At 52.4% G+C, this 12965-nt stretch overlaps 1 protein-coding gene across 1 annotated transcript; it reads right to left on the minus strand.

The window, feature by feature from the left end:
- Positions 1-11730: 11730 nt before the first annotated feature.
- MAFA (MAF bZIP transcription factor A) lies at positions 11731-12906 on the minus strand. The gene has a single exon (XM_019553611.1). The coding sequence runs from the start codon at positions 12893-12895 to the stop codon at positions 12023-12025; it is 873 nt and encodes a 290-aa protein (XP_019409156.1). The 5' UTR covers positions 12896-12906; the 3' UTR covers positions 11731-12022.
- Positions 12907-12965: the final 59 nt, after the last annotated feature.

A 12965-nucleotide genomic window follows, 5' to 3' on the forward strand; every position in this document is an offset into this window, starting at 1 on the left:
CATGCCCTAAAGTGCCAACCTGCCCTGCTTTCTGCCCCTGCCTGATCTGCTACATCCCCTTGGGGCCAGCATGCCTCGGACTGACCGCCCCAGGCAAAACGACCCTCGAGGTCCCGTTAATGCTGCGATTCAGTAAATTGCAGCCACTATGGGCAGGTGTCCAAAGTCAGGCCCTTTGCATTCATGATTAAAATCATTGCTCTTAATGACTGGTATTGCAGGAGAGCCTGTAAGCTGCAGCGGGGACTCGGCCCTTGCTTCCCTATGGGGGGAGCGGGTTTTTGCCAAGAGCTGGCAGCCCTGAGCAGCTGAACTACTCCGACTTTACCATGTCGGGACACAGCCGCAGGGGCATGAAGGTGGAAGAGATTAAATGCTTCAATTAGACAGACCAGGGGAACGATCACAGCAGGCACGGCAGGCTCTCGCCAGCGCAGGTGCGCGCCTCAGAGCCAAGGGAAAGTCCGCGCATCTTAGCCAGCACCAAAGACAGACGATGCGGGGCCTCGTGTTTGGGGAGACAAGCTTGACGGCAAAGTTTAGGTGGACCCTACGGGCTCCAAACCCAGGCGGCACATGGCAGGACCTCAACCTATGCTTCGTTGTTACGATGGTTTCATCACGTTTGAGTCCTGCAGGCATTGTGAATGGGGGAGGGAGCCGGGCGATAAGTCCTGGTGCACTTTGCCCTGCGGTCTTGTCTACACGTTCCCATTGGGTTACTGGAGGGCAATCAGTAAAACCTGCTTCTATCATCTAAATGTTTAGGGCAGTTTTAGGTTTCGCCCTTGACTCAGAGAGGGCAGGGAAATTACCTTCCTCCCTCTCGCTTTGATTCCCTCGGTCCTGGTTATGGGCTGATTTTCCCCGTAGGGGAAAGATTGGACTCTCCAGGCCTCGTTACCCCCTCCGCTGTGAGCTGCACAAACGTTGATCGGTGCCATCTGCACGCAAGCTTGCTGACATCCAAAAACACTGCTAAGAGTCGAGGATTGTTGTAAAAACACAAAACAAATTGTTTAAACCAAAGAAAAGAAAATCCAAAACCTGGCCCCGGAGCCCCTGGAAGCTTCATGGAAAAGAACTTGGCGAGCAAAACACTTCACCCCTTGCATTTATATAACAGTCCTTTTTCCTCCATAAATCACCTCCTGGAAGATTTAGCTGGTTCGAGGCTTTGTAACCTCTCTGGCTACTGCAGCAGAAGTGGCCCCATCCAGCTGCAGTTTCGGCGCGCGCCCTCACACTGGAAGAGGTGATTTTTCTTTGGCACAGCTGCATGCTTTGCTAAAAACTGGTTGCCAAATATATATACATATACATACATACACACATACACACACACACACACACACACTCTTAATTATAAATACATCCCCTCTGTAGTGCCAGAGACCTGCAGGCAGCCACGGGCCTCTTAGAGAGCCGCTGCAAGGAGCAGCGCTCTAACCCCAGATCAATCCAAACCAAATTAACTCCGTTTTTCCAAAGGACACAAAGCAATGCATCTCGCCGTGGGCATGGCAAGGCTTGGCTGGTGTTGGAAAGGGAAGAAAAGGAAAAGAGAAGCTAAAGCAAAGCAGAATGAAAGGCACTGAAGCGAGCTGCAGCGGTGCGGGCCAGCTCAGTGATCCCACGCAGCAGTGCCAGGTCTCTAAGCAAAAGCAGAATGAAAACAAGATGAAGGAAATTCAAACTATTTAGCATCCCCCCCCCCCACAAAAGACCGACCCCAAACCCCACTGTAATCTCAGGATTGTGCTCGGACACATCTCGCAGCTGACCAGCTCTGCAAGCTCACGGACGGCAGTGGAGCGACGCCGCAGGTTCGTGCCAGCCGCGAGCAGGCCGGTTGGCGTGACGAGGGGAAAGAATTTCCTCCAGCGTGCCATAATATTTGGTTAATTCGCACTTCTCTAATCCACACACGCCATCAATCACCCGCCCTCCGGCAGCCCCGGGCTCCCTGCTTCTCAGCAACAGTTAAAAGCAGCGAGCGCTGCAAGACGGGCTCACGTTACTCAAGATGTCGGGACTCCTGCAAAACACCCCGTAGGCCGTTCCTGCCGGATAGCTGGAGAGGATTAGCATGGATCCTGAAAACCCAGCCAGGAGGTTGGCTCTGGATACAGGATTGGGGTCCGGACAGTGGGGTTGCGAGCCCTGACACCCTGGCTGCCCTCCCCGAGAGACTCCGGGACCCCACCGCCGAAATGGTTCAATTTTGGGGGAGCTGCTGTGGGATTGGCTAGGATGGGGTGTGAAATAAGGGCAGGGGCTGCAAAGAAAGGGCGAGGGGTGTCTGCATAGCACCCACCTGCCCTTCTCCCCGCTCCCCGCCCCGGCAGCGATGCCCGGCGAGCAGCCAGCATCAAGCCCTCGAGCGCTGGCAAGCTGCAAAGCCCAAGGCCCCGTCCAAGAGACTCAGCCGGAGGCCACCACCCTCCTCCACCCACACACAACAGCTGAAGCCCTCCGTGCCTCTCTCTGCAGGGCAGGGGAGGCTGCCGCGGTCCTTGCCCCTCCCTGGCGGGGCTGTCTGCTCCGGGGCTGGTAGCAAGAGGAGAGCGAGGAGCTGGGGGAGCAGCAAGGGCAGGTCACGCGGGGTCTCGAGGCAGGATTGCTGCCCACGGACGGATGCATTGCCCAGAAAGAGTCTCCTACTCCTCCTCGGAGCCTAAATCCCAGCCCTCAAGACCTGATGCCTGGGCCTCGCTCCACAGGGGCTGCAAGGGGGATAGACCCCAGGGGACGTTTCATGCTTTGAAAGTGAGGACCCTGATGGGCTTTTGGGATCATTTTCACACCTCCCCCCGCCCCAAATCGCTACATGAAGTGGCTAAAGCACAGAGGCACGTCCTGAAGGCTCAGACTTCCCTGGGAAGCTGGACGCGGCAGCTGTGAAGCGTGCGCTCCCACGCGGGCCTCTCCAAACCGCACCAGCACTTTGGCCGGCCGGCCGGCGGCTTCTGGGGCAGGGGGAAGCGTCCCCGGGTGCTGCGGACCTGTGGATGTCGAGGTCACGCACGGCAGTCCGGCATGGCCTAAACTGCAGGGTTTTTAACGGGTTAAGCAATCAGCGTTCCCCTAACAAACCTCACCCCGATTGGGGACCAGGGTCCGAGCCGAGCCCGGGAGAGGGGAAACATCGGTCCCAGCCTCTCTTCGCCAGGCCCAAAGAATTACTACGCCCTGCAAACCCTCGTAGGGAGGGGGGAAATGGGCCGGGGGCATTTCTTGCTGCATCAGTAGTAGAGCAAACTCTTGCTCTGGGATGACAACACGAGTTACCCATTTGCCCAGTCTGGTTGTGTGGACACAAGGTCTCTGGCCCCTGATTGCTAGATTAGGGAGACAGCACGTGTGTGCACGCGCGGTACTCGAGAGGTGGCTTTCCACACCCTGCCGCCCTGCATACAGATAAAACATCCCCCAGTGCAGAGAGAAAAGGTTAAAGGGAAATCAGCGCACCCCCTAAACAGACACCCCGATACATGAGGACTGCCGAAGAGGGGTTAAGGCGATCTCGAGCAGGGAAGGGGGTGGGTAACATGCCTGTAGGTGAATGAATAGGAAGATTTCTCAGGGTTTTTTAACCTGCGGATAAGATTTGCACACTCATCCAAGCTTAGGGACTGCAAGAACAGAAGCAGGCCATTTTGGACAGGATTTATCATTTTCCAGCTTCTTTAAGAAAAAAAAATATGCAGGCACACATACACACGCTAGTATAACAATTATTTCCCCTTTACTTCTACACACGACGTACATCACACAGCACCTGAAGTTCGAACCTGCTGTAGGAGGGAGAGAAGTCAAACCTACGTGAATTTGCAACTCTACCCTGGGGGTGTTTAAGAGGAGGCTGGACAACCACCTCGCCGGCCCCAGTACTCTTTCCTGCATGCGCAGGGGGTTGGACTCGATGATCTGCTCCGGTCCCTTCCGACCCGACCGACTATGAAACTATGACAACCCATTTTTAACTGAATGGCTCCTTTTCAGAGGTGGGGGGGAAGACAGCCGACATTCAGTCGAACTTGGGCATTTGGCGACACGCGGGACATTCAAAACCAGGTTTTCAGGAGCCATTTCAAATGAAATGCATGAATCATGTAGATTCATACCTCACATTAAACCGTGGCTGAATCAGGCACCTTTGGCTCTGGGCTTTGCTGCTTTTTGGCTAAATGTTGCAACGCTTAGAAACACAGCGGGCAGGGGCTTTGTCCCCCGGTGCTCCAGAAATCGGGCAGAGGGGGTCGAGAGAGGTCCTTGCTTAAAACACCATGCAGAGCGAGAGGTCAGGGATCCCCCCGGCCGCTGGGCAAGGAGAGCTTTCCTCCCATCTCCCTGCTCTCAGGTTCACTTAAGGCCACCTTGACCCCTCCACTCCCAACAGCAGCACAGACTGGAGGCTGAAGCCGCTTGGAAAAGCTCCCGGAGCCACGTGGGGCAAAACTGACCTGGGCCGAGGCTTTTTGCAGTGCTGGAGTCCAGCTGCTTGTTAGACTGGCATTAGCAGGGGGAGAGGAAAGATGTGCCCCCTGCATTGAGAGCTCGGTGATCCCCTAATATTGCGGAGGGGGGTGTCGGGGGGAAGCTGGGTTCTTCAATTAAAAGATTAACCGCATCCAGCTGCAGGGTGAAGCCAGGTTGTAGGAGACGAGTCCGGGGCGTTCGCTCAGGCACGTTGCAATGCCCTGCAGAAATGCGCTCTGTGCCCACCCCGCTGGTCTCTGCTTTTAAAACAAGCTGGAAAGCTTCCTTCTTTCTTTGCTCTTGGAGATGCCAAGGAGCGGGGAGGACTGGAAGGGGCCCCAGGCCAGCCCACGGCAGGCTGCAGCCTGCACGCCACAAAGCTGCCACATGCTCCTTGCCTTCCAGACCCTCTTTTTGGAGGCAGGTTTGGAAGGAAATAACCAGGGGCATGAAAAGACCCGGCAGCTGCAAGGGGGTTGGTCATCTCTGTCCTCCGGCCAGCGCTTGAAACCCACCCAAAGCAAGGGGCCTGGACACCCGCACAGCCCTGCCAGCCACAAAAGGACCCAGGCGGCTGCAATGTTCAGTGCCAACAGGGCTCCTGGGTGGGCAAAGCCCCTGGGGCAAATGTCTGAGCAGGGTGGTTACAGCTACTTCGTGAAAGCCTCTCTGGGCTTGCATGACTGGCTGTGACCTTGCCACCGACTCTCAGAATAGCCTTGGGCATGTCACTACCTCCTCGGTGCCGCTTGGCTGCCTCATCTGTAAGCCCAGGGCAATGTGCCTGCCGGTGCAGGGAGAGACCTTGCTGTACCTTCTTCCCGGAGGCAGAGACCTGGCTGTGCCAGGCTGGAGATGGAGAAAGCACCGGGTGCTTATTTCTTAGATGTTTCTGGCTGCTTGGTCCCTGTTAAGAGAGAGACACACATGGCAGGGCTGAAGCCAAGAGCGGGATAAGGCCTGCACCCGCGGCTTGCTCTACCCGCGCAGCGAGACGAGCAGCCGCGATCCGGGTTGAGTGCTTTCAGTCGCTCCCCCGGGCTCAGCTCCGGTGACTTCATCCTGGCGCTGGCTACAAGATGCTCAGGTCAGCGATGGAGCGAGCGAGCACAGAGGAAATCAGTCTGGATGCGTTAGAGCTCTCCGGCTGGAGAGGGGGGAAAAAAAAAAAAAAATCCCCGAGCTCCCAGTCCTCGAGCCTGATGGGAAAGCATCCAGCCCCATACTGCTCAGCAATAAATCCCTCCAGCATGCAGACAGGACAGCGAGTGCCGTGAGTTATGTAACTGCCCCTCCTCCGCAGCTCGACATGGCCCCACATTCACCGTAACACACCGCAGCAGGCAGCGTTCAACCCTGGGAATGAAACATGGACTCGGTCCAACTGGAGCATGGCTATGAAGGTCTGTGGGGTGCATACCCCCAAACTCTAGCATCGAGTCACGTCCCTATACATGCCGGGTGTGCACGAACCTGGACACCCGGTATGAAGAGACGGGAAGAAACCTCAATGTTCAGAGCCTGCTTTCCAAACCAGGGCCCAGGCCCCCTACACAAATTAGTGCTCATCGCTCTCGCGTTGCCCACAACTGGGAATCAAACAATTCACTTCACTTCCCCACCACCACCACGCCACTGGACGGTCCCTGGGTCCAGCGCAGCATGCTACGGTTTGAGCTGGCCACAGAGAAATATCGCTTACCAGCCAAGTGATGTCTGCCTGAACGGCCACCGCTTTCTGCCCCAAAGGGGCACTACACCGTGCCCAGCAGAGCACGTTACCTTCACTCAATAGCATCTCGCAACCTGGTTCATGGGACCCTAATTAAAAGCCTGGATTGGAACGGCAAAACCAAGGCACAACATCTTTTCTATACATGTGCACAAGCAGAGATGAATGCATACACATGCACACACGGCACGACACGAGCCATACAGAGCAGCGGTGTTAAAACTCGATCAGGTCATGAACCCCCTTGCAAAGCTTGCTATAGTGCTGCGTGCTCCTGGGAGTCCACATCAGGGAGGAGAATTAAAAAAATATATATAATAATAATAATAATAATAATAATAATATTGAATGCTTCACGCCCCTACAACCCTGCTGCGGTCTCTCCAATACCCGAAGTGAAAACGGCAAGGAAGATCCCCCTTCACGCCCCTTGCCCTCCATTTCTATTCCCCCTTGCCTGTGGCCTGCGTGCTCCTTCCTTCCAGCACGCCGTGCGCCCTCTCGGAGTCCGGCACAAACCCCAGTTTGAGCAATGCCAAAATAAAGGGGAGACGCCAGGCAAGGAGCTACCCCCAACCCCACCAAAAGGGATGGCATTAAAGCAGGTAGAAAAGCCTCTTTTCCAGATGCACACGGTTGGTTTTCTGCTCCAGGTGCCACACAGGGTTATTAGCAATCACTCTCCCAAAGAGCTATTGCTTGGGGTTCAACGGTATCGCAGCAAGGTGGTGGGAGAGAGCCTGCCCGAGCAAAACCCCTTCCCCTCACCGGACCTGCTCTCCCCTCCTTATTTAATAACAGCTTTGCCATTGTGGGTAGGAGCTGCTTTCCAAAAGAAAAATGCCAAGGTCAGGTCGTGTGTGGGCAGATGCCCAGGAAGGAAGATTGGGGGGCTTTCACTGGAGATAAATGGCTGCAGGGGCTGAGGCGAGGTGTGCAGGAGCATAATGAAATGGGGAGCTGGAGCTGAACCCTGGAAGGACTCCGGGCATCGGATTCGAAAATGGACTAGCCTACGCCCCTACCTCCCCGTCGGAGGGATGCCCGGTCACAGATCTGAGGAAGGAAAAAAAAAAATTCAGGCTGCACAAGCTGCTACACATCAAAAAATGTAATGGATCCAGCAAAGGGACACGCAGACAAAGCCTGGAGGATAGATAGACTCCTTCCTCCCCTACCGGGGTCCTTCACACCCACCCTGCCAATCTTTCATGCTAGGTAGAGACTCTAAAAGGAGTGTATCTAGCACCAAACCAGGGGCCGCTCTGGGCCGGATCCTGAATATTTAAGGCCTCTGGACCTGTTCTTTGGGCTGGTACCTGGGGACAGGACGAGGGGCGCTTCAGGGTGTTGTTGCAGGATGAGACCTTGTCCAAGCCCTGCACGAGTTTCCCAAAGGGATGGAGTGGGGCTCTAGAAATTCGGCTGGACACAAGCGGTCAGGTTAAGAGAACAAGTGGACAGTGGGCCCAAACCTGCCCTGGGCGAGGGAGTGACCCAGACAAGCGGACGCGTCCTCGCTATCTGCTCCTCGCCGGGCTCACGCAGACAGGAGCATCCTGCTCCTCATGCGCCAGCAGGGCCCCGCTCGCCCAGTGCTGCAATAGCTGCCATCTTCCCTCCCTTTGAATAAAACCAAAAAAGGTGAGGCCGAAGGGGATCTCCTCAAATGCCGAGCATCAACATCCACCCTCCGCCAGCAAGAAGCAGCCACGGTGCGGCCCCCAGGAGCGGCTTTCCACCTCCGAGTGGCACCACGACACGCGGACTCTGCCTAAGCCCACCGCAGCTATCCCGGGGCCAGCCTGCCAGCTTGGACCTGCAAAGCAAAAGCAGCACACGGGCTAAAGTGGCCCGAGAAGCCGAGGGAGAAGGCAAAATAATAATAAAAATAAATCAGCCTCTAGAAAAGGAACAGAAAATGGGTTGGGTTCTGCAATTTTTGTGGGAAGGTGGGGGAGGTTGCATTGGAGTTCCCTTCCAACCAAGCCATCTCATGGAGTTGCAAAACAATACTCCAAATCCCTCAAAATGTTCCAGCATTCATTTAGGGAGAAAAGCAAGGAAAAAAAAAGTGGAAATCTGTTATTTGTAGTAGGGATTGCAACTGGCACCAAAAGATTTTCCTGCAAGGTATTAGACCCATAAGGATGTTTCTGCAAACAAATAAAATCACAGCCATCCTACTTCTGCCCTCTCCGGATGCACAGGAAACAATTTAGAAGTCATTCCCTATCGCTGCTTCTTTTTTTTTTTAAATGGCCTTTAAGCACTAGTTTGGTTTGGGGATTTTTATTTTAATTAAAAAAACTCTTAACACAGTATCCAAAAGGGGAAATAAAACCATTTATTACCATTTAAAATAAAAGTCAATGGACTACACTTTTGATTTGGTTACAAAACAGACACAGCATTAAAAGCTATTCATGAGAGCACTCATTTGGTGTGGAAATAATTCCTTATTTAAAAAGAAAACGATTTCTCTGATATGTGCGGGGGTGGGGGGGGAGTCTCACTTTGAATCAAATCCCTTAGAATTGTAAGTCTCAATACTGTAAAAACAAACAAACAAACAAAATACAATGAAGCTGTAATTAACCCATTGAAAATAAAATACTCAAATAATTAGGTCCCTCTCTTCCTTAAGGAAAAAAAATAAGGAAAAATTAATTTATTTTTTTTAAAACATTTTCCATCTACAGCATGATTCCCATAAAAGAGAATAAAACCACAACTTAATTCCAAAAAACTTTCACTTATAAATTTAAATATTGTGCAATGGGGGGGAAAACCAAGCTAATAAATTGTGAAAGGCATTTAAAAGCCAGATCAGTGGAGGGTCTAACTCTACAATGCAGAAGCATTAAAAACAGCACTAAAATGTTCACAGATTTTTCTTCCCAAGAGATGAAAACTTTGGAAAGAAACGAGGAGTGTCAACACACCTCTGTCATCATTTACTATCTATCTCGCCGTTTTAATCGCTTCCAACCCCATTGAAACGAGTCCTGGTTCAAGTAGGAAGCCAAGCAGAAGACGGGAAAACTGAAAGCAAACGCAGCTTCCGAAGTGGACAAAATGTGCATGTGTTTCTTTACAATGGTGTTATTTTTTTATTCCCCATTTCCCAGTCTTGCCAATTTTCTGATCTTTTTATTTTTTAAATGGTAAAAAAAAAAGTGCCTTTCATCTTGATCCTCCCAAAATAAAGTTCAAATAACCTTCTGTCTACGTGGTTGTTCTGAGGGTTGCCGTTACGCATTTCCCTGCTCTGGTTTTTCAACTCAAAACACATTTGAACGAATTGAATCCACTGGATTTTGCTGAACAAAGCACTGCAAAGAAGCGGGTGCTCCTCATGTCTCCTCCAGAACGGGGACCCACCCGCCAGGCCATCGCTGCCTGCAAATGCCAAGGCATCCGGGGGGGGGGGAAGGGGGTTATTTTGTTTTGTCGTCTGTTCGTAGCAAAGGAAAAGCTCGACTGAATTTTACATGGATGCCTGAACACGAAAGAAAAACGACTCCCAAAAAACAAACACAAAATTATACATGTAGGGGTTTTTGAGGTTGCAAAAAAATTGCCTATGTGGCTCAAGAGCAGTTTGTATTTAAAAAAAAAAAAACAAACCAACACAACAAAAAACTGAACTGATGCTCTACATGAACATGTTTTATCCTGAGGCAATGGGATTAAAATCATCAGAAACTGAAACAACAGGTCATCAAAAAATGCTTTGACAAAGCTCCTAAAATGCACCAGCTTCCAAAGCCCACAATTTGGTTTAGACCTTTCTGCCTCCCCTAAGATTTTTTTTTAAATAAGCAACTTGTTAAAAAAAAACAAAAAACCCAGCTTCTAGTTACAGGTTTCTTTTTCCACTCCACATGAAGCAGAATCACAAGATTGCTGCTTTTCTTTCTTTTGCAAGAAATAATGTGCATTTTCAGGGTCCCCCCCCCCCCAATCTCTTTTAAATCAAAGTTAAAATAACATTTTGTCTCCCAAGGGTTAATAAATAAATCTGGTGCATAGTGATATAGCAGCCAACTGTTTGCAGTCCATATATTATTATATTGCCTTTCTGGTCATCTTAGAATGTTAACTTTTTTCCCCCCAATATTTTTAAGAGCATAGATAATTTTAAATCTCTATAAAACAACAGTATTACTTAATCCAATTGATTCCTGTATATAGTGCATTCGGCTTTATCAACATCATTAAATTAATTCTTATATTATTTGCATGCTATTACATACAAACTTTCATTAAGACTTGTGTTTATTTATTTTTTTAAGATTTTTTTTTCCTTAAATCACCAAGCAAAATATAGGCTCAGAAAAAAAGGCAAAAAACTAACTAAATTCTACATATGTACAAGTGGACACCTTGAAATAAGTTAAGTCTGGCTCAGGTTTCCTTTTTTTTAAAAAACAAAACAAAAAAACAAAACAACAAACCCAACAACTTTAACAACAAGAATATTAATAAGAAAAAGGAGGGAGATAAAAAGCAGGTAAACTCAACCCTTTTTGTAGTCTGAAGTCCCAAGACACATCCCGGCCCCGTGTGTGTGTGTTTTGCTGCACTGCTCCAGCGAGAGAGAAAACATCACTTTGCAAACATTTGTTTAAGACTATTCGTTTTTGTTTAAGACGCACCCCAGAAGTGCTGCAAACAGAAAACTGAACGCTCAGGAATGGGGGAAAGGAAAAAAAGAAAAACTAACTTTACAAAGGAAAAAACCCAGGATCATGCTTTTTTTTCTTCATCTGTTCTAGTACAAAAGAAAAAAGGGGGGGGGCGATTATTGAAATACCATACATGTCCTGCATGCAGGATTGCTTAAAAAGTCTTCTAAGAACCACAGGTAACAGCTGCTCGGCACGGCTCCTCGGAGGCTGCTTTCTTGGGGCGAAGGGCGATACAGGAAGATTTCACCACGGGCTTTTTCTTTCCTCCCCACGAGACGCTGCGTGTCACCCAGTTTCCAGGAGAACAAAAAAAAAAATAAAGTAAGAAGTCAGAGGTTTGCTATTATCATCATTAATCTTTTTTGTTTGTGTGTTTTTTCGTATTGCTTCAAGTCTTTCAAGTCAGCGGTGTCCTTTCTTCCCCCCCCCAGCATCCGAAGCGTCGTCTGGCTTCCCTCCTCCCCGCTGCTTTCTAAAGTTCGGGGGGGTCACGTTAAGACTCAGGAGTGCGTGTGCGTGCCTGGCTGCTTGTCCTTGGCCAAAGCCAGGTCTGGGGAGGTACAAAGTTCTGTTGCATCGGGGCGGCTGCAGAGGGGAGGTAAAAATGCTCCTTTTCTTGGCTTTTTTGGATGGGAAAGGACCCCCCGCCCCAATCCCAAATAAAAGACAAGCTTGCAAAAGAGTCCAGCCTGGATGTGCCTGGAAGTCTGTGCCACCAGGCTGGGGTGGAAGCCTTCCTTGCCTGCGTGTCTGGGGCGGCAGCCTTCTCTGCCTGGGGGCTGGATCTCACAGGACCCTCCTCGAGAAGCAGGGCTGGAAGAGACCTCCAGAGGCCACATCTGGTCCAACCCCCTGCCCCGAAGCAGGATCAGCCCCGTGGAAACCACCCGTCGCTGGCGTCCGTCTAGTCCGGTCCCCTGCCTGACCCATACACTGCGTCCATCCAGTCCCGAGGCAGGATCAGCCCCGTCCAAGCCATCCCAGACAGCCCATCGCTCGTGTCCATCCCGGTCTGGCGGCTGGGGGGAAGCCGAGAGGGAGACAGCGCCAGGGATCTATGTACAGGGGATGAAGGGCGGGTGGGGAAGAGCCTCGCCCCCGGCGCAGGGGAGCCTCACATGAAGAAGTCGGCGGAGGTTTTCCCCGGGGCAGCAGCGGGCGAGGGCTCGCGGGGGAAGGCGCGGCCAGCCAGCTTCTCGTACTTCTCCTTGTAGAGGTCCCTCTCCTTGGCCAGGCGGGCGATCTCCTGCTTGAGCTGCTCCACCTGGCCCTGGAGCTGGCACTTCTCGTTCTCCAGGATGTGCCGCTGCTGCACCCGCTTGTAGCGGCAGGACTGGGCGTAGCCGCGGTTCTTCAGCGTGCGCCGCTTCTGCTTGAGGCGGATCACCTCCTCCTTGGAGAAGCCGCGCAGCTGCCGGTTCAGCTCCCGCACCGACATGCTCACCAGCTGGTCGTCCGAGAAGCGGTCCTCCAGCCGCAGGTGGTGCGCGTGGTGGTGGTGGTGCGCGTGGTGGTGGTGCCCCGAGGGCGGCATCTCCTCGGCCCCAAAGGCCTGCGCCCGGAAGCCCTCGTAGCCCGGCTGGTGGTGGTGGTGGTGGTGGTGGTGGTGCGGGGCGCCGATGAGCGCCTCCACGGCATCCTCCGGGGTCAGGTTGAGCGCCTCGGGGTTCAGGTGATGCTGGTAGTTGGACATCCAGTACAGGTCCTCCAGCTGGGGCTTGCTGGCGGGCGCGCCGGCCCCGCCGGGAGCCACCCCCGCCTGCCCGCCGGGGCTGGGGGCGCAGAAGCTGGGCGAGGAAGGCACGGAGGAGCAGGGCGTGCTGATGGGCGTGGAGGACAGCGAGCCGGGCGGCAGGCGGTGGCAGAAGCGCTCGGCCTCGGGCGGCTCCTTCTTCACCTCGAACTTCATCAGGTCGAAGTCGTTGACATACTCGATGGCCAGGGGGCTGGTGGGCAGCTCCGCGCTCATGGCCAGCTCGGAGGCCATCTCAGTCCATAGGAAAAGCAGAGAGAGAGACGAGCAAGGCGCCGCAAAGCCGGGGGCCTCCCCCCTCTCC

This window comes from Crocodylus porosus, unplaced genomic scaffold (assembly GCF_001723895.1).
Source record: "Crocodylus porosus isolate Cpor-Errol unplaced genomic scaffold, CroPor_comp1, whole genome shotgun sequence".
Classification (NCBI taxonomy): Eukaryota; Metazoa; Chordata; order Crocodylia; family Crocodylidae; genus Crocodylus; species Crocodylus porosus.

Excerpts from the sequence above, each read along its gene's own strand:
- MAFA (XM_019553611.1), bottom strand. The coding sequence starts at position 12,895 with ATGGCCTCCGAGCTGGCCATGAGCGCGGAGCTGCCCACCAGCCCCCTG.